Source organism: Lontra canadensis, unplaced genomic scaffold (genome assembly GCF_010015895.1).
Source record: "Lontra canadensis isolate GAN:19392208 unplaced genomic scaffold, GSC_riverotter_1.0 scaffold25, whole genome shotgun sequence".
In the NCBI taxonomy this organism is placed as follows: domain Eukaryota; kingdom Metazoa; phylum Chordata; class Mammalia; order Carnivora; family Mustelidae; genus Lontra; species Lontra canadensis.
In genome coordinates this window covers 3814832-3840720 of record NW_022631019.1, presented here as the reverse complement: position 1 = coordinate 3840720, position 25889 = coordinate 3814832, and the positions used below count along the sequence as shown (strand labels likewise).

Sequence of the window (25889 nt, the reverse complement as noted above, 5' to 3'; positions counted from 1 at the left end):
ACTTGGGAGACTCGAGGAGATTCTTAGGACTCTCGAAACGGGAGGAATCCCCTCTTGGGCTCAGGGTGGAAAGCCATGGTGGCTGGTGGGCGAAAGGCAGGACGAGGGGGGCACAGGGGAGACCCTGCGGAGGGACCCTCCTGCATGAGAAAGGGCTCCCTTTGTGCATGCCTCTGGGCTCCAAGAACAAAACACATTCAAATGCTTATTTACAAAAGAAAGCAAGTGAGGCATCCCAGGGCTGAGTATTTTACCTTTATGTTCTTCTATTTTTATGGGCTTGTTGTTCTCGTGCCTGGGGAAGACGCTGGAGAAATGGACCCAGAGTGGATTTTTTTGACCAGATTGCTTCCCTCTCTGGTAGGAAAGCGGGTCTCAGTGTATGTATTTCTGTCCATATCGCCCTGTGAATTACTGTTTCTCTGGGTATCCGTCGATCTGTGTGTGACTCGGTTTCTCTGGGTCTATTCCACTGTGTGCACATATTTGCTTACTTGCCTCTTTCCTACGTTACTGCTCTGTGAGCCGTGGGCCCTGACAGATTCAGCAACTCCAGGTACTTCTAAAAATTCCCCTTCCCTCTGGTCCGGCCATCCCTGGCAGGGGACTGTTTCCCCTCTTTCTTCCTTCTCCAAGATGGAGCTGATCGGGAGGTATGGTCTACACGGAGGTCGTGGATAGAGAAGAGAGTGTTGCTCAGGCTCACCAAACTGGATTTCCAGTCACCCTATGCCCTATGTGCATCAGGGCCCTAAGTCAGTGTGGACAGCAGATGGCAACGGCAAGAAAAGGGGGCTTCCTGGGAGCAGTTCTCTGCCCCAGGACGAGACTCACTCCCAGGAGTGAAGATGCAATTATTCTCTGGGGTCCCTGAGGCGTCCCAGAATTGGGGGAGAGGTACTGAGTTTGGGTGAGAGCATCAGAAATTGGGGGCAGTGCTTGGAGCGTGAGTTCTCAGCCCCCAGCAACACCATGCCTCCTTCCTACGTGGTACTGCAACTAGGCAACTTTGGATTTTAAAAACATTAAGTCTCTTTTAAATTCCCATGAACCCAGCTTAGCATATGTTTTCTGAGCATCATTTATTTTATTTTTTAAGATTTTATTTATTCCTTAGAGAGAGAGCACACAAGCAGGGGGAGAGGAAGAGGGAGAGGGAGAGGGAGAAGCAGACTCCCCACTGAGCTGGGAGCCTGACATGGGTCTCGGCTTGATCCCAGGACCTGGAGATCGTGGCCTGAGCTGAAGGCAGACGCTCAGCCATCTGAGCCACCCAGGTGCCCCTCAGCATCATTTAAACATGGTACTGGGCTTTGCAGAATGTTATCAATACCTGATAGTGAAATGAGGATTCCTGTATTATAGGAAGCTGAGATTTGGAGATGATTTGTCCAAGGTTACAAAGCTGGGCCCTGGCAGTGCTGAGACGAGGATTCAATCCCAGGCTCTCCATCCTTCCCTGACCTCAGCTGCTTAGACACCAGGCCTCCTGCCAGGTCCTGTGGGAACAGAAGAGGATGGGGCAGCTAGCGGCTCAAATGCAGGTCTGGGTGACTGCAGTGCACGCCCCGCCTGGTCTCAGCACTCTCTGACCCACTACTCTGGGCTCCAGCCTCTCCGGGGGCCTGTCCCCTATCCCAACTCAGGCTTCCTTTCTCCTGCCTGAGTCTGCAAACTTGGTGCCCGCGCCCCCCCGCCTCCATCGATGTCCTTGCTCTCATTTCCAGCGTAAAGCTGCCAGTCCCTGAGTGCCCCAAGACCTAACTCCAGCATCCCTCCCATGCGGCCCCCTAACCCTCTGCCTGCCCACCTGCAGGCCCCTCCTGGGCGTCCCTCTCCCTCCTCTCCATTCTTCCCTGGCTCCTATCCCACTCCCACCCCTCCATAGTTTATTCCAGTCACTCCTCTACTTGTCTTTCCCCTTCATCACCCCTCTGTGAGCTCCCCTGGGGGAGGCCATGAAGACTTTTTTTTTTTAAATTCCGATTTAAAAAGTAATGTATGTTGATTGTGCACAATATGGAAAATACAAAAGTATACACAGAAGACAGTGGAAGTCACCCACTGTTCTGTCACCCGAAGATGACCGCTGTTAAAAAACTGTGGCTTCTACTCCCACGGTTTCTCCAGGCTCACACGTCTGCTTTTGCTCCCCTAAGCGAAGCCAGGGTCGCCCTGTAAAGTTCCGTACTCTGCCTTTTAAAAGCGGGTGTCTGCTGAGCTCTTCCACGACTGCCAACATTCTCCCTCACCGCGAACTGAAGTGGGCGGTCACCCCGCGCGCAGCGTCCCGGTGTGGGTTTCCGGCTCCCTTCGGGGCAGGGTCCCCGCGCGGAAGCAGCCCGGGCTCCCAGCTCGCCGCCTAGCTCGCGCCTGCGCGCCCGAGGGTGTCAGTTTCGCGGGGGGGACGGTGCGGGGCTGGCCGAGGGCGGGGTCGCTTCGAGGTCTTCGGACGGGGGCATTCTTGAGTTTGGGGTTCCTTTCTGGCAGACGCAGGCAGCCACTTCTCGGCCCGGGACCCGGGTGCCCCGCGGCCCCGCCCGCCGTTCGCCCCTCTTCCTGGGTCAGGGGATCCCGCCGGGAGGGAGAGGGCTCGGGGAACTGGCGGGGCGGGGCCACGGACGGGGCGGGGCCGTGGGCGGGGCGCTCCCGCCAAAGCTTGGGGACCGGCCCCGTGGAGCGGTGGTATCGCGAGAGCTCGCGGGAGGCGCGCGGCTCCCGGCAGGCGCACTTCCCGGTCGGCGTCGGCGGCGTAGTGCGCAGGCGCGGCGGGCGGGTTTCCCCGGGCTACAGCCGGCGCGGTCGCCGTCGCCCGCTTGTCGGCCGCCCGGCGCCATGGCGAGCTGCGCGGCGCGGGCTCCGCCGGGCTCCGAGGCGCGCCTCAGCCTCGCCACTTTCCTGCTGGGCGCCTCGGTGCTCGCGCTGCCGCTGCTGACGCGCGCCGGCCTGCAGGGCCGCACCGGGCTGGCGCTCTACGTGGCCGGGCTCAACGCGCTGCTGCTGCTGCTCTACCGGCCGCCTCGGTACCAGGTGCGGGCCGGGCGGAGGCAGGCCGGGGCCGGGCCGGGGCCGGGGTGAGGCCGGGAGCCCGGTGGGTTGGGCACGGCGCGCGGCTCGGTCCGGTCGGGGTCGGGAGCTGGGCCTGCGGGGGACGGGGCCGCTTCCCCTGGGCGTGTTCTTCATCCGCGAGTTGAGGCGGCGGGAGGGACGCAGCCTCGCCAGGCTCGGGGCTCAAGGGGCGCGGGCCCCCGCGTCTCCCGCGCAGTGGGTGGGAAATCGCAGTTGGTGCTGTTCGGCAGCTGCGGCAGAGGTGCGTGGGGTGGGGAGGGAGCGGGCCCGCGAGTCCTTTTACGTAATTTAAGGTGTGGAGACTTACCTGCTGCCAAGTGTCAGGTCAGGGGCGCTCGCACTGACTCGGAGTCGCGCTTGCCCGGACCAGCTTCGCTGCGTGGTCTTGGAAAAATCCTGCCGGTAAACGAGGTTCATGCGGTTTTCCCACGGCTCAGGATAGCGATAGCAGCAATCCTAGCGATGGCAGCTGGAACCAGGGGGCACCTGCTCTCGGTGCGTTGCGTGCGTGCTCCTCACAGCAGTCCCCAGGGGTGGGTCTGTGGTTACCCTCATCGTGTGTGTGAGGAAGCCCGAGGGCCAGAAAGGCTGAGTAACTTGCCCAAGGCCACACCGCCAGAGAGGGGCGACGGCGGCATCTGAGCCCAGACCTCCCTGCTTCACCCTGTTATCGCCGAGCTCGGCAGCGGTACTGGGTTGCTCGCAGCCTGCTTACTCAAGAAGTAGGATGTGTGCTCCTGAGTGCGGGCGCGTGCTCCCGGAGCAGCCCGGTGACTGAGCTGGTTTTGGGTCCGTTTCAGATAGCCATCCGAGCTTGTTTCCTTGGCTTTGTGTTCGGCTGCGGCGTGTTGCTAAGTTTCAGCCAGTCTTCTTGGAATCACTTTGGCTGGTAAGAATACTTGGGGGAATAATGGTTTTGAGGCGAGGGTGGGAGGATCAGAGTGTCGGCCGTGGTGTGTCCTCATCCCTTTGTCTCACCTCTGAGTGGCGGAAGGTCTCTAACTCCCACCTAGACTCCTAGGACTTGGACCCCAAGAGCTTGTGCCCACTGGTTGTGTCTGCTGCAGGCAGAAACGGGTCTCCCTGGCACCCTCCTGGCTGCTGCCCTCGTCAGTAACATCAAGAGCCCTTCCCAGAAGAGGGTCCAGGTCCTCCGTGACAGGACGGGGCAAGGCTCAGGCTCGTCTTCACAGGCCTTTTCCGTCTCTAATTTCTGTTAGGTCACATCTAGTGCCTCCCCCCACGGCCAGTGTAGGATTGTCCCCTCCGCTATGATTTCAGGCCCTTCAGCCTTCTAGTCCCTGACCTGGATATGAACTGGTGGCTTCAAGGTAAAAAGCTTTATCTCCTGTTACCAGTATTCTGAGCCATCTAATCCCTCTTCGCTGGAATTACTTGTTTTGCTGAACTTTTGTACTCAACATACATCACTGCTTTGGTTTTTGTTATGCCCCTCTTTCATATTTTACGGGGTGTAGTATCATTTTTACCAGGCTGTGGGCCCATAATGCCTTCCCTACCTATGTTCGTTTGGTCTATTACATCCCACATGTAGTCCTTTTAAAACCCCACCTTCTGCAAACCTGAGCAGTCGTGTTACAGGTGGGTGCCCGCTGTCCACTCTCACAGAGGTAGCAACAGGGTCTTCTCTTAGAATTCAGGGACAGTTCTGCAGACCCAGATTCGTACTTTGAGTTATGGCTGACTTGATTCCCTTGCCGCAGCTTACCTCTCTGTCTTTCTGTTTTTAAACAGGTACATGTGCTCCTTGTCACTATTCCATTTTTCGGAGTACTTAGTCACAGCAGTCAATAACCCCAAAAGTCTGTCCTTGGATTCCTTTCTCCTGAATCACAGTCTGGAGTACACAGTAGCTGCTCTTTCTTCTTGGATAGAGTTCACACTAGAAAATATCTTTTGGCCAGGTCAGTGTGTCCTACTTTCTCTTCCGGAGGGGAGAAGGGTAGTTTTGTGCAGGCCTGAGAGCAGTGACTTGGGTTTACCTCTCAGGTATAATCTCCCGGAGTGATTTTCCCCAGATCTCAATCCTCACTAAGCTCTTTACAGAGGACAGGCAGAGCCCGTGAATTCCACTGCTGGATTTTGAATGGAGGACGGGTTGACCGTTTGCCCGAAGCCTGCCGTAACATGCCACACTACCTAACATACCAACCCGTGGTAACTGCAGTCCTAACCGTACAGTCAGAGACTTGCATCTGTTCATTTTCTGTGACTTGAGACTTTTCTTGTGACGATTTTATTAACAAAAAGCTGTACATCTGAAGCCTGTTCTCAAATTGAACTTTCCACAGCAAATTAAGTAAAATGCATGTGGTTCCCAGGATTCAGTAAAGAGCCAGGGCGGGAGACACTAGATCCTTCTCTGCTTCCCTTAGCTCTCCTTGTCCCCAGGGGAAGCAGTGGGGCATGTGGCAGAGGAACATGGATGGGGGTTCCGTCAGGTCTTCGCCAAGATGCTCTGGTTGGGTTGTTGGCACTTTGAACGGATGAACAGCACAACTTATGGGCATGTGTTTTGCTTATAATTAAGTCTTAATGTGATGACAAATGCGGATTGCCCACTAGCATGTTTCCTCATGTTGCAGCCTTGGAAAAAGAGGTTAATTTTAAGCATCCGCAGGGTGAGCACCACAGTCCAGTGTCTTCACTTCCTGTTTCTCACCTGTCTCTCCTCCAGAACTGAAGCAAATCACCTGGCTCAGTGCAACGGGGCTGCTCATGGTGGTCTTCGGAGAGTGTCTGAGGAAAGCGGCGATGTTCACCGCCGGCTCCAATTTCAACCACGTGGTGCAGAATGAGAAATCAGAAACCCACACTCTGGTGACAAGTGGAGTGTACGCTTGGTTCCGGCACCCTTCCTATGTTGGGTGGTTTTACTGGAGTATTGGAACACAGGTATAGTATCAGAATTGACAGTGATTGCCTTTAATTTCTTTTACTTTTTTAAAATTGACATAACTCACATACCATAAAATTCACCATTTCAAAGTGTCCAATTCAGTGGATTTCAGTGGATTTCTTAGATTGTTGGTCTCCTTTAAATAGGTACATCTGCCCCTTGTCGTGTTTTGAGAACGAAATAAAACGCAAAAGAACTGATGTAGTCCTTAACATTTTCTTACTATATACCTAAAATTTGGGTGTCCTAAACTTGTAAGCTCCTGGTGATTCTAGGTGCTATACCCATTCCCTGCTTCTTTAACTTAGATCTAGAGCACTCCAGTTGTGTGAGGGCAGAGATGGGGCTTTAGGGGGAGAGAGCCTTCTGCTGCTCAGGTGGATTCTGATTTTCATTAGAAGCAGCTGTTGATGAGGCCAAGGTCTGGATTAGACTTAATGTGAGCTACGGAGGTTTGTTCTGTCTAAGGTTGCAGACCAAGCCTTGTTTCCTGCCCGTTGCCTTTTAAATATGTTCTCTTGGTCCTAGAAAGACTTGGCCAGAGAATGTGACCAGAGCTTAGGACACTCCTCACCTCTTTGGGAAAATCCAGTCTGGGGCCCCCAAGCATTCCATTGGCAATGCATGGTCTGTTGGGGACTCTCTGGTGACCCCCAATGGTGTAGAAGGGGCAGGACAGTGCACACAGGACTTATTTTAATACTTGCATTTCTGAAACCTAACACTGCATCAGCAGTCGTATTCCCTGAGAACAAGCTGACGGTAGTTGAATCCGTCACCTGCCAGAAATGCCGCCTACATACGGAAGTGCTCTAGGAATGAAGTTTGCCCACCTCTGTGACCGTAGATCTTTTCATACTGTCACCCAGTACACACGCGTGTATAAAAGTGGAACAGGCGTTTCCCAGGATAGTACTTACTGAGTACAAAATACCCTGTTTCTTGTTTTATTTGTAGTTTTATTTATGATGCAATGAATGGGTTTCAGGGCTCAGGAACAGGTTGAGGCCTGCAGTTGGGAAACCCCACCACAGGGTGTGGTGGCTGTGAGGGCGCAGGCTGCAGGATCCCCGACAGGGCCAGTCCTGGCTTCCGCGGCGGCTGCTTAGCCTGCCTGCCCTCACACATTGAGCACAGCAGTGCCACCCCAGGGGATTGCTGTGGGGGCTGTTTGGTTGGAAAGAGCTTCGCTGGGGCTTGAAATACAGGTAAGTACCCCGTAAGCAGTGATGGGAATGAGAAGTCAAGGGCATGTGCCTGACTTTCTGGGTGGAAGTTGCCCCCTTGGGGAGGACATGTGTCCGTGGGGGTCCGTCAGAGTGGACAGGGGTGGAGTGGTAGGCTTCCCACACAGCACAGAAGTTCCTGAGAGCGGGGAGATGTTCTTGGCCTGGACGGGTTGTTTGGCAGTGTCTCAGTGGGGAAAGATGTTCTCAAAGTGGGAAAAGCACATGAGTAAGGAGGTGACGGCAGTCCAAGTGGGTACAGCCCAGGGGAACGGGGCTGGAGGAAATGACTAAGGCACAGCTTTTCTTGGTTTGGGCAAGGGAGTGGTTTGAAGACTGGTGATTTCACAATAGCACTGTATGTGGTATAGGGTTAGGGCGAGGGGGCGAGGAGGAGGGGCGAGGTAGCTGTGAGGGGTGTGTGTGTGTGTGTGTGTGTGTGAGAGAGAGAGAGAGGGATGTGTGTGTGTGAGCATGGAACGGGAAGGGGCAGGCTGGGAGCTCCACAGGAACTCACACCTGGGGTGGGATCGGGAGCTACTGTCACCTGCCCTGAGGACTGAAATCTGAAAAGTTGGCCTTGTATTTTTTTTTAATTTTTAAAGATTTTATTTATTTTTAAAGATTTTATTTATTTGACAGACGGAGACCACAAGTAGGCAGAGAGGCAGGCATAGAGAGGGGAGGAAGCAGGCTCCCTGCTGAGCAGAGAGCCCGACGTGGGGCTCGATCCCAGGACCCTGGGATCATGACCTGAGCCGAAAGCAGAGGCTTTAAACCACTGAGCCACCCAGGCGCCCGGCCTTGTATTTTTTAATTAGTTTTATTTTTCAAAGATCTTATTTATTTATTTGTCAGAGAGCACAGGAGTGAGCACAGCCGGGGGAGCACAGGCAGGGGTGGTGGGGAATGCAGACTCCCCACTGAGCAGGGAGCCCGATGTGGGAATTAGTCCCAGGACCCTGGGATCATGACCTGAGCCAAAGGCAGACGCTTAATCAACTGAGCCACCCAGGCATCCCGTGAAAAGGTGATCTTTTAATTTTTAGATCTCTCTCATATAAGAGGAACCACCAAGGGGTGCCTGGGTGGCTCAGTGGGTTAAAGCCTCTGCCTTCGGCTCAGGTCGTGATCCTAGAGTCCCAGGATCGAGCCCCACATTGGGCTCTCTGCTCTGCAGGGAGCCTGCTTCCTCCTCTCTCTGCCTGCCTCTCTGCCTACTTGTGATCTCTCTCTGTCAAATAAATAAAAACAAAATGTAAAAAAAAAAAAGGAACCACCAAAAAGGGTCCAGAAAAAAACTACAGTGCTCAGTGTTTGTTTAGCTCTGATGTGAAAGGAGTGGTAAGGTTTCAGTGAATGGCCTCAGGTCTCAAAGACCCTCGTAGTATTCTGAGTCTCTTGGGCTGTTGGCAGGAAGTCCTGTGTGGATATTCAGGAGAAACAGGTGCTACTGAAGTGCTTGGTGTCAGGACACTGACCCTGATCACCTTCGTGTCCTCCACCAGGTGATGCTGTGTAATCCCATCTGTGGCATTGGCTACGCTCTGACAGTGTGGCGGTTCTTCCGAGATCGAACAGAAGAAGAGGAGATCTCGTTAATTCACTTTTTTGGAGAGGAGTACCTGGAGTATAAGAAGCGGGTGCCCACGGGGCTGCCTTTTATAAAAGGGGTCAAGGTCGAGCTATAACACAGCTGGAGCGGGCCGGGCCAGGCCGGGCCCAGAGGCCTCACACTGCACGTGGCCTGGGCCGTGGCTGCCCCGCGTCAGCCGCTCTGCAGAATGGATTTTCTGAACCATTTTATATGTCACCAATTATTCTTCTGGAATATCACTCAAGACCAGTGGTCAGAAGGCCTTAGGACCAAAGGACCCACACCCTAGAGCAATCTGTTCTTGGGCTGAATCAAGGTAGGACACAGATTGAAGATGGACAAGGAGCCAATAACAGCAATATTCGACATTGACCCCCTAGAAGGGCCCTGGTGACAGCCCAGGCCGCGCAGCATCCCCCACGAGGCATTTAGTGTAACGAGGACCCCTTGGGAGTGATGGGCTCGCTCATCACTGAGTGAGGCTTCTTTGGCAGGAAGGGGTACGTGGGCAACAGTGCTTAGTGTTAGAAATACATTCAGAATCCTTAACCGAACAACACAGACAGCACAGCTTTGACCTCCTCATTTCTGTGCTTACGTGCATGAGCATCTCTACAGTTTTAAAGATAATTCTTTATAAGGCACTTTGGCTCTTAATATATTTAATCGTATTTGCATATCTATTTTTATAAATAGCGGTATAAATTTCAAGGGGGCTTAGTGTTCCGAGCCCCAACTTTTATTTGGCAGAAGGCCAGCATGGACATCTCCGGATGCTTTGGCTGAGTGGCTTTGTGTTAACAAGGGCGTCCCAAGCCAGGCAGATTGTGGGCCCCTGTGGCTTTCCCCGGGGTCCTGGCTCTTGCTCTTCTCCCAAGAGGGGGCTGTTATTGGTGACAGGCATGTTGGAAGATGTGTCATTTTTCCTTTATCCAAGAAATGCTAACTGAACGCCCGCTCTGTGTAAGGCCTGTTAACCACTGGGAAGTGCTCTCCGTTTCTTTGCGGTTTTGGTCTTACCGCGTCACAGCTCATATTTTTCTGTTTCCATGGAAGTCTCTTAACTATTGATTTCTATATTCTGTTCTCAAAATTCCACCAACTCTAATGCCATGACAGACTATTCGAGCATATATAACTACACAATTCAAGCAAGTCCGCTCACAAAAGTCTTAAATAGAACAAATGATCCCAAATGAGAATTAGTATTTTTGTTTTTCCAGTTTGGGGAGAGTGGTTGGCTTTAACTGCATCAGCTTTAAAGCCCCAGTTTAATTCTGGACAAGAGAGGACCTTGGTCTCAGCACGAAATCCTTCCTGCAGTTGGCAGTGGCCGCTACCGAGAGCCGAGAGCTGCCCGGCGGCCACGCCATGCCCGGCGGCTTTGAGGAGCCACTTAACCTTTCTGTGCCTAGACTCCCCATCTGTAGAATGGGGTCGATACCACCTACCTCATAGGGGTGTTGTGAAAACTTAGAAGAACAACGTCAGACGTTTCTGATCCTTAGATAGGAGAGACGGCGTAAATGGAATCTGCACCGTGCGAGATGGCGCAGACGCGGACCCGGTCGGCCGTACCAGACGCTGGAGTTGTGTGTTCAGAAGAGCGTGTTACCAACTCAGAAGTAGTACTGACTTCTAGATTCCATGGCCTAATTAATTTTTTCGTTATTATATATACCAAAGAGGTTTACGGGTTTGTTGATTCCTGGGATGACACTCTCCTGGTGTGAGTGGACCCTGCCATCGGCCCTCAAGAGGGCCTTGCAGCCAGACCGGCCGAGGCCCCTGCTGGAGCTCTCAGCAGCCGGTCCCTTTGGCACGAACACTCCCCAGTGGGATGTCGACACGCTCTTACTCTGGGAACTTGAGTGGAATCGTTCTGGCTTGCGCCCCAGACCACGCTTAGCAGAGTCAACGCCACTCCTCAGGACTGCAGACTGGAGGAGGGCGTGTCTGGGGCGTCGGGAGCCATCCTCACCTTCTTGAGGGACAGTTCTGTGCTGCATCTAACAGGATTGGACCCAGCTTTCATTCCCCCCGGGTGCGGGGCGCGGGGGCGCTGTGAAGTTGTGTTTAATAGATGGAAAACAGCTCCTGACAGCCCTTAGCTCTGTGGACAGAAAGTGATCTCAGCTTTGTCCACCTGCTGGAGTTCGCGAAGCCCACCTTGCCGCCAGGCCCTTGAGCTCAGGAGGCAGGCCTGGTGTTTCTGCAGTGAGATGCTGCTGTTACACCGCCTGGCTTTAAAGAGCAGTCCCGTGGGTGGGAGTAGGGAGACCCCCCTGCCCCCGACCTGTACACCCAGGGTAGAAGTCAGCAGTTACTTGGGGAGAAAAGATGAGCTACTTAGGGGAAGACTTGGCAGGTGATTGACTTTCATCTAGTACTGACATTCTCAGATTATTTTTAACTTTATAAATTTAGCAGTGACATTGTACCTGGCAGAAAATCAGGTTAATGAAGTACAGGCTTTTTGGGTATTCCCTAAAGCTTTTTGGGTAAAGGCCACGTCACCAGTTCCCTCAAATTAAGAAACTGTCAAGAGATGACTGACTTTTTCCATTGCGGGTTTTAAAGTGGAGATTCTTAAATGGAGAAAAGGCAGTGCATGGAACAAAGCTACTCTGAAGGAGCGTGAAATGAAACCATCTGAGGATTTGCAGGCTGGGGCCGAGAAGAGCAGCTTACAGGAGAGGAAGTGAGTAGCGTGAGCCTGGCTGAAAGCGAAAGGCGGCGTACCCCACTGGCCGTCATCCGTAGGAACTGCTTCTTGAGCCTAGAGACTAAACTATTAATCCCTTGCATTTATTTAACACTCTGAATGATTGACATGATAGAGAAATACTCCTAAACCGTACTCGTGTTACTAGCTTAGGCTCGGGAGGGTCGGCCGTAGCTCAGGCTCATTCTGGCAGCAGTCCCTCCGTCACAGGTACAGTTAACCACTGTCCCTTCTCTGCACTTTCTTACTGCCTTAGATAGTTGTGATCTCCCACCGCCACCTTGCTTCTGCAGTGGCTTGATGAGGCTGGTGGGGGAGGCTTGCGCTCTGTGCCCTGCTGTGAGAGCTTGCCGCCTTGCCCTGGGCCTGGAGCGCCAGCCGTCGGGGCGGTGGTCCCAAGCGCTTGCTCTAGAGGAAGCCGTCCCGTAGCTAGGAGAGTAATTTAATGGAGTAATTATTCTACTCTTCTTTTTACATGCAGAAATGTTTATTTAAATATTTTAAATTGGATTTTCTTTCACAGATACTGAATATTCTTTCCAATTCTTAAATAAAACTGTACTTGATTTCACTATGAACCGTAGCGTGGTTGTGTGGGATGTCATCCCGTCACCTCTAAGAAATGTCCGGGACCTACCGCATGAAACCAGATGTATTTTGCCCGCTCAGTTCAGTTCTGAATTCTGATCTCTATAGCCAGTCCATTATGACAAGTTCCTCCTGCCCTGTAGGCCCCCGGGGGTTTGTGAGGCTGTGGAATGAGCGTGTCTGTGCCCCAGAACAGCAGGGGCAGAGGCGCTGGACGTGGACGTGATGCTGTCAGGTACTGATGTGCTGGTCTCCCTGGCACCTAGAAGCCATTTGCTGCTGGAAACCATTGAACAAGCTGGATATCTGCTTAAAATGTGACTGTGGACATTTTTATCTCCAAAACGAAATTTTAGTCATCCGGATTCATTTTCCTCCTTAAGCATTGGTGAAATTCCACCTCAGAGAAAGGGCACCATGCAGGAGTGGAAACCACCGGAGAAAAGTCACTTCGGGGTCATCCTTTACTAGCAATAGAAGGTGAACACGCGAGAGTGACCGTCGTCTGGAAAAGCAGGAAAAAGGGAGAAGTTGCGACCGCCTCCTGCCACACACGCCGCCAGCCGCTTCTCTGCTCCGTGAGCTCAGTCTTTGTGCGAAAGGAGAAAACCGGAGCCACGGTTTTGAGTCTGTGCCCCGGGTACTGGGCACAGCTTACTGGCGGGGGGTGCTGTGGCTCAGGACGATGAATTTGTTTGAGGCAGGGGAAGCGCTGCACTGTGCCAGAGTCCCACGATCTCAGGTTCGGGGTGGTGCACGCTGGGCCCACAGACGCCTGGGAGGGGCCCGAGCAGCGAGGGGCTTTTCCACGTGGCCCGGGATGCCATCCCCAGTCCCCAGCCTCCTGAGGAGGACCAGGGCTTCATGCAGTGCAGTGCAGACACCGGGAAGAGTGAAGCTTAGTTAAGGCGAAAGAATCTGAAATGAGGGCCTGTCAAGAGTTTCTGGGTTTCTCTGCCGCTCAGTGATGACTCTGTTTCATGAAGGGAACAGCCTTTTCTCAGATATCCCAGTCTAGATGTGTGGGCTGTAAAACGCCCACCCCTCCGGGCCGGTCCCATTTGCTAAGTCGGACGCTCCCTCCACGGGGGAACGTCACCCCCGTCCTGTCTGGGTCTGGGGGCGTCTTTCCTCTTCAGCAGAGGCTCTTCTGTGGGGCTGCTCAGAATCCGGCCGCTCCCTCTAGGTTCTGATGTTTTCTCTCTCTTCTCTGTGACATTCACCGGGTCGTTCCTAAAGGGACACTTGAAGTGAGTTCTACTGGCCACCCCCACGCCAGCACTAACATCCACGGGGGCCGAGGCTTTCGGAACGGGAAGCCTTTCTGGGACCCCCTGTGGGTGAACCAGAACCGGACCGTCTCCCGAAGGCGTCTCCTGGTTCCTGAGTTCTAGTTGCCTGAGCAAGTGCGGTTTGGGCCTTCTCAGAGCCTTGTGGGGACAGCGGGTTCCAACGGACGCCCCGCTGGGGCATCTGGGCTACACCCGGCGGCAGGGAGGGGGAGACCCGCGTCTGGTCTGCGCGGCGGCAGACTGTCCGTGCCCGCAGCTCGGCCCGCTCGGATTTTCTGTCGCCCTGTTCTCTGCCCCGTGGCGAGCTCACTTGACGGAGAGCAGAATACTGCAGACCAGCCTGGGCCCGTCCTGTGTCTGTTCCGGCACATTCTTTTTCTCCTCCGGCAAGCATTTCGGCAGACCCCGTCTCCAGTGAACAGTGATGCTCTCATGTGGAGTCACTTTTTCTCATTTCAGAGACTCTCAGGCGCTTGGTGTGGGCGCCTGCGGGCCGGTCTGCAGTGCGCGCAGCCCTGGGCGGCGTGAGTGCCGCAGGCCGCAGCCACGGCCGCTCTTAATTCTAGAACGCGGGCCGCATCCGCCCTCTGAACTCCCCGGCCCGTGTTTTACCAACAGACCCAGCTGAGCTCGTAGAGCTGGTCAGCCGCAAGCCTGGGCCAGATGGGAAAGAAAAGCCGGGGCCTGTCTCCGCGCCCGTTTGTCTCTGAGATTGAATCGCTCGCCACTTGGGCTGGAGAGCCCCGCCTTACCTGGCCTGTGTCTCTCCACGGGTGCTGTCATCGTGCGTGTTTTGTAGGTGCTCCGACTGTGGGTCTGCGGGTGCCTGAAGCCTGAGGGAGAGAAACAGCTCCCAGCAGGCTTGAAGGCAGCAGAGCAGGCCACGGCCTGTCCTGCAGCTCTCTAGACAACCCAACTGAGCGAGACACTCATGGGCCTGCCTAGGGTTTTGGTCCTCAGATACTGACTAGGGCTGGGGCCGCTCTCGGGACAGCTGTGTTGTGGTCAGGAGACACGCGGAGGTTGGGAAGAAGGCGCTGCAGGGCCAGGCAGCAGGGACTGGCAGGAGCAGAGACCCGTATGGAGAGGATCTCTGGGACAGTCTGAAGCAAGAATGTTCCAAGCAGAGGATGGGAAGGAGGAACTCATCTGACTTGTCTGGGGAACTGAAAGGCCATTGTGACTGGAGTGTGGTGAGGGGCTAGTCTGGTTGGAGGGGGACAAGGAGGGTCCCAAAAGGGCTGTCAGGCCCAGAGTGATGGGAACTCTAGGCTTTAAGACCGCTGGCTATGGAACACCCTAGAGGGGCTGGAGATGGTTGGTGACGGTGGCTTGGCCTGGGGCGGCCATGGGGACAGCTATGGCCTGAGATAGTCATGTCAGCAGGACTCAGGGTTGTTGGAAATGGGGCGAGGAAAGGAAAGGAATCAGAAGGCCCCTGGCCTTCTCACTTGGGCATCTGGATGCTGTGATGCCACTCACTGGGTTGGGGGGGGCAGTTATGGAGTCCTGCCACTGAGGGATCTGAGGCACCTGTGATGTGTCCAAGTGGAGACCCCCAGGATGGGAGAGTTGGAGAGGGGTCTGGAGCTCAGGAGGGCCTGTGCTGGGGAGGGCTTGAAGGTCGTCTGTGTCACAGTGCGATTTCAAAGTTGGGTCTGGATGAAGCCACTTAAGCATAGGGTGTGGGATGGGGAGAGGCCGTAGGACTGGGCGGTGGGGAAAGCTGACGCTTGGGCACCGCGCAGAGGTGGCGGAGTGGCCAGACAGCCTAAGAAGGGACAGCCTGAGTAGCAGGAGGGAAACAGGTGTGGGCTGCCTTGGAAGAAAGAGAGGAGTGTGGTGAGGATGGCCGTGAGCACTACTGAGAGACCGAGGGCTGCAGCCAGAGTCACCCGAGGACAACCGGCCCCAGGAGCGGGCTCGGGGCCAGTGGGGCTGCCCTCAGTGGAAGGGGAGGAAGCAGAGGCGGTAGCACCAGACACCTGGAAAATGGTGCCCTGGAAAGGGACAGAGGCAACCTCCCTCCTCCCTCCAAACCTCCAGGAGCTGGGCTCTAGCCTGAGCTGCTTTCCCTTTGCCAAAACGGATCACAGGCGCCATTTCCCCCACAAAGCCAGGCAGCCAGGAGCACATTACTTGAACCCATTTTCGTGCTGAATCAGAGCACCCAGAAGGAAATGCGCACAAATGATAAGAACGAGGCTTGGTACGCGTGCGTAGCCTGAACAGGTTGGGTAGGCAGGACCCAGAACGTCACCTCCGCCCAGAGGCCCTCTGGGGATCATCAGCTTCTCAACTGCTGATACAGGTGTGTCTGGTTCTGAGGTTTTATAAATGGAATTGTGCAGTGTGTGGAGTGAGCGGCTTCGAACGCCCCCTGAGGAGGAGACGCTGCAGCCCATCCTGGGTAGACCCGGATGCCACCAGGACTGTGCAGAGCTGTGCCGAGTCTGACCTCTCCGAGTCAGGAGGCTCACTTGCGGCTTGGGTGAACATATAGTTGCACACACTTTAATTTTCCTTCTTCCTCAAAGTCGCTAAAACTCTAGTAAAGGGGCCAAAACAATAGGGGAAGAAACTTCTCCAAGTCGAGAACAGAAAAGGATAACACCCAGATTTTTGAAGCTGGAGGGCACGCGGTCAGGGGTTAACTACCTCAGCAGACGGGAGACACCCAAGCGGGCCTCCTTGCCTCTGCAACAGGGAGGATGGCACAGAAGCAGGGAGGGGGGTGACAGTCAAGGTCCTTAGTGCAGAACAGCTGCCCCTCCCACAGTCCACCAAAGGGCCGGTCTCGGAGGGTACCACACACAGGTGAGAACCGTGTGCCTGCAAATGCTTAACACGACAGCCTCCAGGGAAGAGACCAGGGAAAACACAGAAAAAAGCCCTGCCTGGCCCGACCCCCTGCTCTGAAGCGCCATCCACATGCTCCGATTACCTGGTCCGCCCCTGCCCCCGGCTCCTACTATGAGCACGTGCCCAAAGACGGCTGGAGAGAAGCCTTTAACACGGAAGATGGAAGCCTAAACCAACACGTGGAGGAAACAGACTTAGGGAAGAAAGAAGCAGTAGACACTATCAGCCTCGGAGGGTTAAGACACAACCGAGAAACAACAGAAGGCTGCGAGAAAGACAAGTCTAGGGTACAAAGCAGGAGCTCTTGGAATTGGAAAACAATAAAGTTTTTAAAAGTGCTCGTGGAAATTTTCTTCAAAAGTGAAGAACTGAGTACAAGGGTTGGGAGAAAAAGGACATGTCACAGAAGGCACAGCAGAGAGACAAAGAGATAGAAGAAAAGCCGGAGAAGGCAAATCAGAGGGCCAGCCCAGAAGAGCCGATATCCAGTAATAGGGATTCCAGAAAGAGAAAACGTGAAATCAACTCACTGGTTCAAAAAGATGTGTGTCAAAACTGAGGGAGGTGAACTTCCAGACTGCAAAGACCGGGTTCTTTCTGATGGATGGAAGTAGACCCTCACCAGTGGGAAGTTTCAGAACCCTGGGACCAGAGAAAGTCCCACAAGCTTCTAAAGAGAATAAGTAGGTCTTGTCACAAGGATTAAGAATCAGAATGCCATCAAACTTCTCGAAGACAGTCTTGGAAGTTAGAAAATAATACAGCAATGCTGTCAAAGGAGAATCATTTCCAATCTAGAATTTTTTTTTAAAGATTTTATTTATTTATTTATTTGACAGAGATCACAAGCAAGCAGAGAAGCAGGCAGAGACAGAGAGGGAAGCAGGCTCCCTGCTGAGCAGAGAGCCCAAAGTGGGGCTCCATCCCAGGACCCTGGGATCATGACCTGAGCCAAAGGCAGAGCCTTAACCCACTGAGCCACCCAGGCGCCCCCCAGTCTAGAATTTCAATCTGAATTCTATACCCAGCAAAACTATCAGTCAAGTGCGAAGGCAGAATAAAGACATTTCAGACTGGTGCTCTCCAAAATATAGACCTCCTGTGCACCCTTGCTCAAAGGACTATGGTGGGGAGGGGTAGACTCCACCAAACCACGAAAGAGGAAACATGGGATACAGGAAACAGATCGAAGGCAGGGGTGAGGCAAATGGAAGTCCCCAAGAAGGTGGTAGGGGACAAGCTCAGGCTGACTGACCGTTGTGCTCCAGACCTATAGGGCAACCAGCCCACCCTGGGGCCAGGTGACTCAAGAGACAGGCACATTGAGGACCTGCCACCAACATCCCTCTGCCATTGTAACACCTTTTGATGCCCAAGTGCAGTGCTCAGAGCCTAGCCTTGTCCAGACGTGGCTTAACCATGTTGTTAGAACGTTCTGGTCTCTCCTCCATGTCCTGCTGCCAGGATCTGCTGAGGGCCCTCATTACACTCTCAAGAAGTATCTTTTGCTTTGACTATTCCTGAGGGCTAGAGGGAGTGATTTTTTGCCTCGAAGCAGAAACTCAAAGCAGCCCACTCATTCTGTGTTTTTGGAGATGTTCAGAACCTGGTCTGCCTAGACGACCAGTAAACCCTCATATCCTGACCCACTGACTTCCTGAAAAGAGCTCTTCTGAATGTGTGGCACCTTTCCCACGCACATCCTTGTGTCTGGGCTCTCCTGTGAACACCCCTTGATCTCACCTGGGCTCCAGCCGCTCCTTCACCTTGGCAATGGAGCGGATGTAGGGCGTGATCTGCTTGGTGATGGTGGTCAGGTAGGCATTCTCCTGCTTCAGCTGGAGAAGGTCATGGAGCTGGGCTGTGGGAGCCAAGGCCAGAGCACTGGGTCTTCTTGTCTTCAGGTTCTCACTGTCAAGCCTCATACCATCTAAGTATCCCAACCACTTCAGTGCATGCCTCTTTAAGTAAAGGGCAATGTAAGACTTGTGAAGGCATTCTGCTTACTGAAGCCTGACCTCACATGTATCGTTTTGGGGCATAAGCAATTGTAGGGCAGTGTCGAGGGCTACGGGGAAGAGCATGGGAGTTTGTATCTGGTTAGTGGGTAGCTGATTTCCTGCGCCTGCCAGCACGTGGGTTAGCTCCAGGAAAGGGGTGCGCCCAGCAGCAGTGGCCTGTGACCTTCGTAAATCTCCTGCTCGTCAGCCGCCCGCTGGTGGAATCCCTCCCAAATCTGAAAGAGAAAGTGAGTTGGATGTTGCCTACGGCCATGAGTTGGAATTTCCCCTGGCGGCATTTTTGTCCTCTAGCTACTCAGGGCCATAGGGCACCCCCAGCTAGTTCATGTGATTCTAGGCAGCAAATTGACCAGTTCCAGAGCCTGCCACATGAGGGCACCAGACCAAGGTCCTCCTTCTCTCCCCTTCCGGTCTTGGGGTAGCCTGTGTTCAAGCTGACAGGCGGGGCTGCAAGGAAGTCAGGTGCGGGGCTGGAGGGGGGCGGGGGGGCGGTCCGCTACCTCCTGGAAGACTGCTCTCATCCCCTGCAGGGAAGCGTACTCCGAGGCAATCTGCGCGTCCACCTGCAGGGACTTGCTCAGGATGTCTCCCATGATCTCCGCCTTGATGAGCGAGTGGTGCTTGGTGAGGTCCCGGTGCAGCTCTTGGACCTGGTCCTTCAGGTTCTGCATCTCTGCCTGCAGGCGCTGTGCAGGGAGACCCAGTGAGCGCCTGCCCGGCTGTGTTCTCTGCGGGGGCCCTTGAGGCCAGGACCAGATCTGGCCACTGCACTTTCTTTGGTGAGAGGGAGCGGTGGGGCCTTTCCCAGCCCGCAGATCCCTGGCCCCTGCTCACCCGGTAGGAGTTCTCATAGCGGCGGCAGTGCTCTGAGAACGGCGTGTCCTCCCCCTCCGCCAGCAGCACCTTGGTGCTGATGGACCGGTGCAGCGTGGGCTTTCGGACCAGAGACCCCAACATCCTTCCCGCTGGGGAAGGGCAGCTGGACCCCATCAGCACCTTGGGGCCTGAGCCCGATGCTAGCCTGAAGGAGAGAGCCAGTGTGAATGCAGATGGGGGGGCGGTGAAAGGGTCTTCCCCTTCTCCAGGCTCTCAGCCTCTCCCTCTGGACCGCACGCCAGAACCACCTAGGGGCTCTGAAAAAGCCCCAGGAAACTCTCCCGCGCCAGTACTAGGACATCAGCATATGGTATTTTAAAAACTCCCCAGGGAAGTGTGTGTGTACAGACAAGAGTCCATCAGGATGTGTTAGGGGTGGTCCAGGGTTAACTTTGTTCACTCACACGTGGGACTTTGGACATTTGGCCTGATGCCCAGTGTCCCTGGACTGGGTTCCCGGGGTCCCTGGCACATACGTCCAGCTCAGGCACTTCTCCTAACTCCTCCTGTGTTGCTGGCTCTCCAAACTAAGACCTGGAAGTCAGGCCTTTAGCTCAAGCTGCCCCTTCCTTTCAGTACCTGCGTGCCCCATCCTGGGTGGTGGCGGCTGCCGTGGCAGCTGGGGACAGCCCCGGGGCCTCTCCATCCTCCCCTAACCGGGTTTCGGCATCTGGGGAGGGCGGCAAGCAGCCAGACCCCACTGCAATGGGTACCTTCTTCCGCCCTCCCACCCCGTCCGCACCCCGCTGCTCACGTGCTGGTGCCGCCCCCAGCACTTGTTGTCCGCCACGGGCCCAGCAGCAGCAGCGGCTCCAGGCAGCGTGCAAACTCCGCGTGGTGGTCGCTAGTGATCTGGGCGGCAGGAGCGGGTGGTGAGGCGGCCTTTGTACCTGCTGGTCCCCCCACTCCAGCCCAGCCCACTCTGCCCTGTGCACCTTGCTGTCCTGCGCTGGCCGGAGGTGCTGGGGACGGGTGACAATGGCCTGCAGCCTCTCCATCAGCTCCTGCAGCAGGACAGGGGTGCTCAGGCCCGTGGAGGGGCGGGAGGTGAGGAGTGAGAAGGCAGGGCTGTCTTTGGCATTTTACCTGCTGTGCGTCGGGGGCTCCAGCCCCTCCCTGGGACTGTCCCAGAACACCCACACCACCCCAGCCCCCAAATCCACAGGAAAGTTGGGGGTGGCTGGACTCCAGTAGACACACTACACTTTGGGGCAGTGGAGGCTCATGCTCCCTTCCAGGCTTCACTGTCCTTTTATTTTATTTTATTTTATTTTATTTTATTTTATTTTATTTTATTTTAAAGATTTTATTTATTTATTTGACGGGCAGAGATCACAAGCAGGTAGAGAGGCAGATAGAGAGGAGGAAGCAGGCTCCCTGCTGAGCAGAGACCCCCCCCCATTCGGGGGCTCGATCCCAGAGAGGAAGGCAGAGGCTTTTTAACCCACTGATCCACCCAGCGCCCCTTCACTGTCCTTTTAAAAGGGACTCAGCTAAATGGTTCGCCGATGATGGTGTGAGGGAGGGGAAAGCAAGCCCAGGAAAGCCCTGGTGCAGCTGCCCAGGGGCAGGCTGCCACGCCCCGAGGTGGCAGGCCAGTGTGCAGAGTGGGCCGCTGTCAGGGAGGGGAGAGCTCTCTCGGGAGCTAGGGGGACTCACGTAGCCCAGGTCCAGGAACTCAGCCTTATTGGCCAAGCTGAGGAAGGAAGAGCAGATGACCAGGTGAACCTGCGGGAAGGACCCTACTCAGGACCTGGCCAGGGGAGGGAGGCCTCTGGCCTGGGGGGCCCAGCCCTGAACCCCCAGCTCCCCTCACCTGCAGGGTGGGCAACAGAGTGGCCAGGTGGGAGAGCTGCTCCTTGAAGGCTTTGTCCTTCTCTTCATATTGGCTGGGGGAGGGGCAGGCAGCCCATTCTCGGTGGGAAGTGCTGCTCGCCCCCACCTAGCGGGGACCTCAGAAGCCGGAAGCTGCATCTCCCCACCACCTTTGTGCACCCTTCCCCGTCAGCACTTCCTGCCCCCGGGGGCACCCTGCCCTCCTCACCCAGGTCTGCCCAGGTCCAAGCAGTGAGGCCAAGAGGCAGGGGGCGGAGACCCTGCCATCACTCACCTCTGCACAGCCTGCAGCAACCGCGCTTTCCTCTCGGCCAGTCTGTCCTGGGACGGACAGCGGCTTCAGACTCGGCCTGCTCAGCGGGCACCTCCCGGCACTCACCCACCCCCGGCCCCAGACACGCAGCTGGAGAGGCGGGCTGCATCTCCCCAGCCTCCTAGCCCTTCCTTCCTGCATCCGGCCGCCTGAGAGCCCTGGGGGACGCCTTCCCTCCCCAACCCTCCCCCCAGCACCAGCCTGGGGCAGGATCTCTCCTGGCCACGTGACTAAGGAACTTCTGGAAGCCACTCCCTGCTACACCGCAAACTCCCTGGTAGCGGGAGGTGGGGTGTTGTGGGCGTGTGTGCTGGTGAGGCTGCGCGGCACCGGGCCCACCGGCCCCCCTCACCTGCATGCTGCCGAAGAGGGCGTGGATGGCGGCCTCCTCCTCCGCGGCGCTGCGCCGCACCTCCTCCACCATGGCCTGCAGCAGCTCGATGGCCTCCCGGGTGGCCGTCTGCAGGGCCTTCACAGCCTGGGAACAGGGCGGCCTCAGCCCGGCGGGGGCGCCCATCCCCGCCCTCGGCGCCCAGCCCCCCCGCGCTCACCAGCACCGCCTGCTCCAGCCGCTCGCAGCCCTGCACGTAGGCTGACTCGAGGTCCACGCAGTGCGCCCGGCTCTCCCTGCGGGGAGCAGACTCGTGAGCCCCGCTCAGGGCCGCCCTCCAGCCCCCTCACCTCCCATTCCCTGTACCCACCCCTGCATGTCCCGGAAACAACGGATGCACAGCAGCGACTTCTTGTCGGTGGAGAACATGATGTAGGGCTCAGCGTGCAGCGCTGCAGCGGGAGCAGCGGTGAGGGCTCCGGGCAGGCCTGCCCCCGTCCGGCCCCCCGCCCGGCGCGCCGCACTCACTGCACTTCTGGAGCACGTCGCGGCTGCGCTGGCCCAGGGCCACGATGTCGTGGCGCGCGAACATGCGTGCCCGGTGCGTTTCATCGCGGCAGCGCGCGCACAGCGGCTGCCCACACGTGTTGCAGAAGTACGTGGTCTCTGCATCCTAAGGAGGGAGGATCCGCACAGCCTCAGCCCGCCCACCCTCTGGGGAGCCTGAGCCCGCACCTGTCACTGAGCGCATCAGTCTCAGCGTGGGGGAGGCAGGTGGCTCCCGGCATCCCTTTTGTGGGATCCTGACGCTCTAACACACCCAGTTCATGGATGAGAAGAGAACCTGAAGTGGGGTGGGGCACTGCAGAAACATGTTACCTACAACAAAATTTCCAGCTTTAAGGCTTTCTGAGCCCTCCTTGGTAAATAGTAGCCAAATAGCAGTGCCCACCCTGGCCGTCTGGAGTCACGAGGTGGCCGGAAGAAGGAAGGGAATGAGAGCCTATTGGTTCCCCTTCCCTGGGCCAGAGCCAGAGCCAGGGCTGAGAGTCCAGGTCTCAGGCTGCAGCTGTGGATTTGACCCCAGCAATGGCTATGAAAGCACAGACCCCAACTCCTTACTTTAGCATTCGAGGCCATTGCCTCCCCTGCTCTCCCTACCTCCAGCTCCTAACTCGTGCTGGTCATCTCTCTGTGATGGAACTCACCTATCCCAGCACTTGCCTAGCTTTTGCTCCTGCAGGGCTGTCCTCCTAGCTCTTGGGGTACCCTCCCCCCAACATGCAGTTTTCACAGGTCAAGAGTCCCATGTGCCTTTCACAGCCCAGCCTGAAGCCTACCTTCTGCTCCTTGGTCTTTCATAGCCTGGGGTGGGGGGACAGGAATACCCCTCAGCACAGCATGCGGTTCTCACTTCCCCTTGGGGACTAGGTAGCTTCGGACAGCTCCCCAGGGAGCAGTGGGCCCTTAAGGGCAGACCCAAGCCTGGGCACCCGACAGCCCTTCCTGGAGGTCACAACTCCACCTTAGTTGGGGACCAGTGAGCTCTCCCCACATCAAATGACTTTAACCTCTGTCACTATCTGCTAGTGCTTCAAGTCACTTACTGTGGACCTCAGTCTCCCCACCTGTAAAAGGGGGCCCACATTTGGGGTTCAGGGTGCCTTAGATTTTGGAGAATCCAAATGGATAATGGTCTAAGGACATGTTGGGTGCACACTGGGAGCTCAGGACCGTCAAACCTGGCACCCTCCGTCCCAGCCCACCCCCAGCCCTCCCTGCCTGTTTGTTGCACTCCAGGTCACAGTTGGCACAATGCACGACCTCCGAGCTATCCCCCGAGCTGTCCACCAGGAACTGCAGCAGCCGATCCACCGGAGGGAGCCCGCTGGGGCCCTTCACCACCGTCTGGTGTCTGTGGAGAAGCTGCAGCCACGATCCAAATGCCCCTTCCCCTTCCCAGCGGCTCCCTACCTCCATCCCCGCCCCCCACATTCCAGGCTGGAACTAAAAATAGGACTTGGCATCTGCTATAAATCTCTCTCCCAGTGCTCACTCTGACCCTGTCCCTCCCCTTGCCTCCTCCTGGGTGAATCCTGGGGGTCTTTGGGGTTGGTGGCAGCCTGGGATGTCAAGGGTGGAAACCTCCCCCCTCACCAGGGACACCACTTGCAACTTGGGGCAACATAACCTGCTTCTGTTGGCCCAAGACTCAATTGATCTCCAAAGTCGATTTCTGGGAATGTTATGACCAACGCGCTGAGATCCTGAACTGCGTAGCAGCACTGTGCGGCGACATGACCTATGTTCTAGCCTCACTCTTGCCTCCAGACTTTCTATGGAAGGCCTCCATTAACCTGCTCTGTAAAATGGGCCGGAGCCTGCGCACTGCAGTGCGGAGAGGTGCGGGCTGGGAGCAGCGCGGAGCCGGAGCCTTGCCTTCCCTACACCTAGTTCCCCTCCCACAAGGAGCCAATCCCCCCCGCGGTGGCCCGGTTGGGGGGTGCTGTTGGGGCTTCCAAGCACTCACTGGCACAGCGGGCAGGCGAGGCGGCCATCCGTGGCGCGACCGCGCAGGCAGCCGGTGCAAAAGTCGTGGAAGCAGTCCAACAGGCAGGGGCGCTCGAATTGTGCGTGGCACAGCGGGCACACCAGCGGGTGGCCGCTCGGGGCGTCCAGGGCACCCAGGCCCTCCAGGGGCGTGAAGATAGCTCCCGACATCTTCTGGGAGAGCTCAGGAAGGCGGCAGGGCGTGCCCAGTGCGGGGACCCGGCCGCGGAATCCGCGCCAGCCCCCCGCCAGCCCCCCGAGTCCCTCTCGGCCTCTGCACGGCTCCTTCCTCTCTACCAGACCCGGACCCGACCCCGACGGGGCATCCAGCGGTCCTGGAGCGCTGGGGTTGGGAGCACTGGGAGCAGGGGGAACGGGCTGGAGGCGTGCGGAGGGGTCCTGTGAGCGGTCCCCTCCTCTCCCGCACCCCGTTGGTGGTCCTGGAAGGTCAGGCCGCAGTGCGTCCTACCCAAGGTCTGGCCTCCCCTGCTTCCACTTTACCCACCTCGCCTCACTCCCACCCCAGGAATTCCCCTCCCGGTGTCCTCTGGGTGACCTGCAGGCGACACCCCTTCCTCGCTGGGCCGCAGCATTACTCGGGCGCGGCGCTCCCGTCCACCCTTCCCAGGCCGGCCGCTGCACCGCGACGACGGGCTCCGGCTGCAGCCACTCCGTGCGTCGCCCCGAGGGCAGAGGCGGGAACACGGAGGCTGGAAAGGACCGCGTGGGGCGAGGGTCCGAGGCTGACTGGCTCCCGCCCGGGGTGACCGAGCCCGGAGCCTGGAGCCGCAGGAGCACTGCGCAGGGCGCGGCCCGAGGACCCTGACTCTGGAGGCCCCCTGGCTAGATCCGCTCTCTCCCTGCGCGCTGGGGCCAGGACGCGAGCGGGTCTGCGGCTCCCCATTTCTTCCACGGCCGATTGGGGGCGCCAGAGAGCAGCGGCCGCCTCTCCGCAGACAGCCGGGTGCTGGAGAGATCGCGCCGGGAGGGGCCTGGAATCCCAGGCCTGTCTCTGGCGGGTTGGAGTCTCAGAGCGGCCAAGTCACCGACCTTTCAGAGCCTCAGAGCTCGGGTGACACAGGGCCGGCCTCTCGGTGATGCCCGCGAGTTTAATGACGTGAAATGCGCCCGCTGGTCTTCCAAATAATTAGGGCCCCCACCCCCAGCACCAGCCCAGTTCTCAACAAGAAGGGCTGGGCTTGGAGGGAGAAGAGGTTCTGAGCCCTTCCGGCAGGGCTCCCTCTGCTGTTCTTGGCCTGGCCAGTGCTTGTTTATCCCGGTGCTCTTTTCTAGAGTGCCTTCCATCTTTGGGCCATTATCCGGCTTCTCTGCACGTGTTATTCTGAGTTGTGGGATAAGCAGTCTCTGTCTCTGCCGCTCTTGAATTCAGGGTCAAGCCCAGAGCCTGACCTACAGAAGGCGTCCCATAAAGTGTTACTGATCAATTAGGAGAAGCTAGGAATTAATATTCAAGCTGGGTTTTGAAGGATGTGTAGGAGTTTGACAGTGGAAGAAAGGGAGTGAATTCTAGGGGTAAACCACTGGATCTCTTAAGGTTCCTCCCTACCTGGGTTACATTTGTGCTCCAAGCAGCAATAACCCAATAACCGTAACATGGCTAATGTTGTGGGCCAAGGTACTATTCAAAGTTCTTTTACTTGTATTAATTCACCTAATCTTGAC

General features: G+C 56.4%; 2 protein-coding genes across 3 annotated transcripts; one reads left to right on the top strand and one right to left on the bottom strand.

Moving 5' to 3' along the window:
- The first annotated feature begins 2776 nt into the window (after positions 1-2776).
- Positions 2777-9456, top strand: ICMT (isoprenylcysteine carboxyl methyltransferase). Its single transcript, XM_032863261.1, has 5 exons — positions 2777-3030; positions 3870-3958; positions 4825-4994; positions 5768-5985; positions 8724-9456. Exons 1-5 carry the CDS (start codon positions 2836-2838, stop codon positions 8904-8906), a joined length of 855 nt encoding a protein of 284 aa, XP_032719152.1. The 5' UTR covers positions 2777-2835; the 3' UTR covers positions 8907-9456.
- A 3692-nt stretch (positions 9457-13148) lies between these two features.
- RNF207 (ring finger protein 207) lies at positions 13149-24454 on the bottom strand. 2 transcript variants are annotated; one of them, XM_032863259.1, is made up of 17 exons: positions 24187-24454; positions 23439-23571; positions 22185-22329; positions 22027-22108; positions 21877-21952; positions 21678-21803; positions 21287-21333; positions 20993-21065; positions 20836-20904; positions 20112-20180; positions 19931-20028; positions 19135-19321; positions 18801-18986; positions 18464-18515; positions 18023-18140; positions 14170-14250; positions 13149-13358 (listed from the first exon to the last, which is right to left on the bottom strand). In XM_032863259.1, the coding sequence occupies exons 1-17, from the start codon at positions 24375-24377 to the stop codon at positions 13190-13192; spliced, it is 1902 nt and encodes a 633-aa protein (XP_032719150.1). In that variant the 5' UTR covers positions 24378-24454; the 3' UTR covers positions 13149-13189. The 2 variants fall into 2 exon arrangements, with proteins under 2 accessions (XP_032719150.1, XP_032719151.1); XM_032863260.1 differs by having other exon boundaries at positions 23439-23582; positions 24187-24253.
- Positions 24455-25889: the final 1435 nt, after the last annotated feature.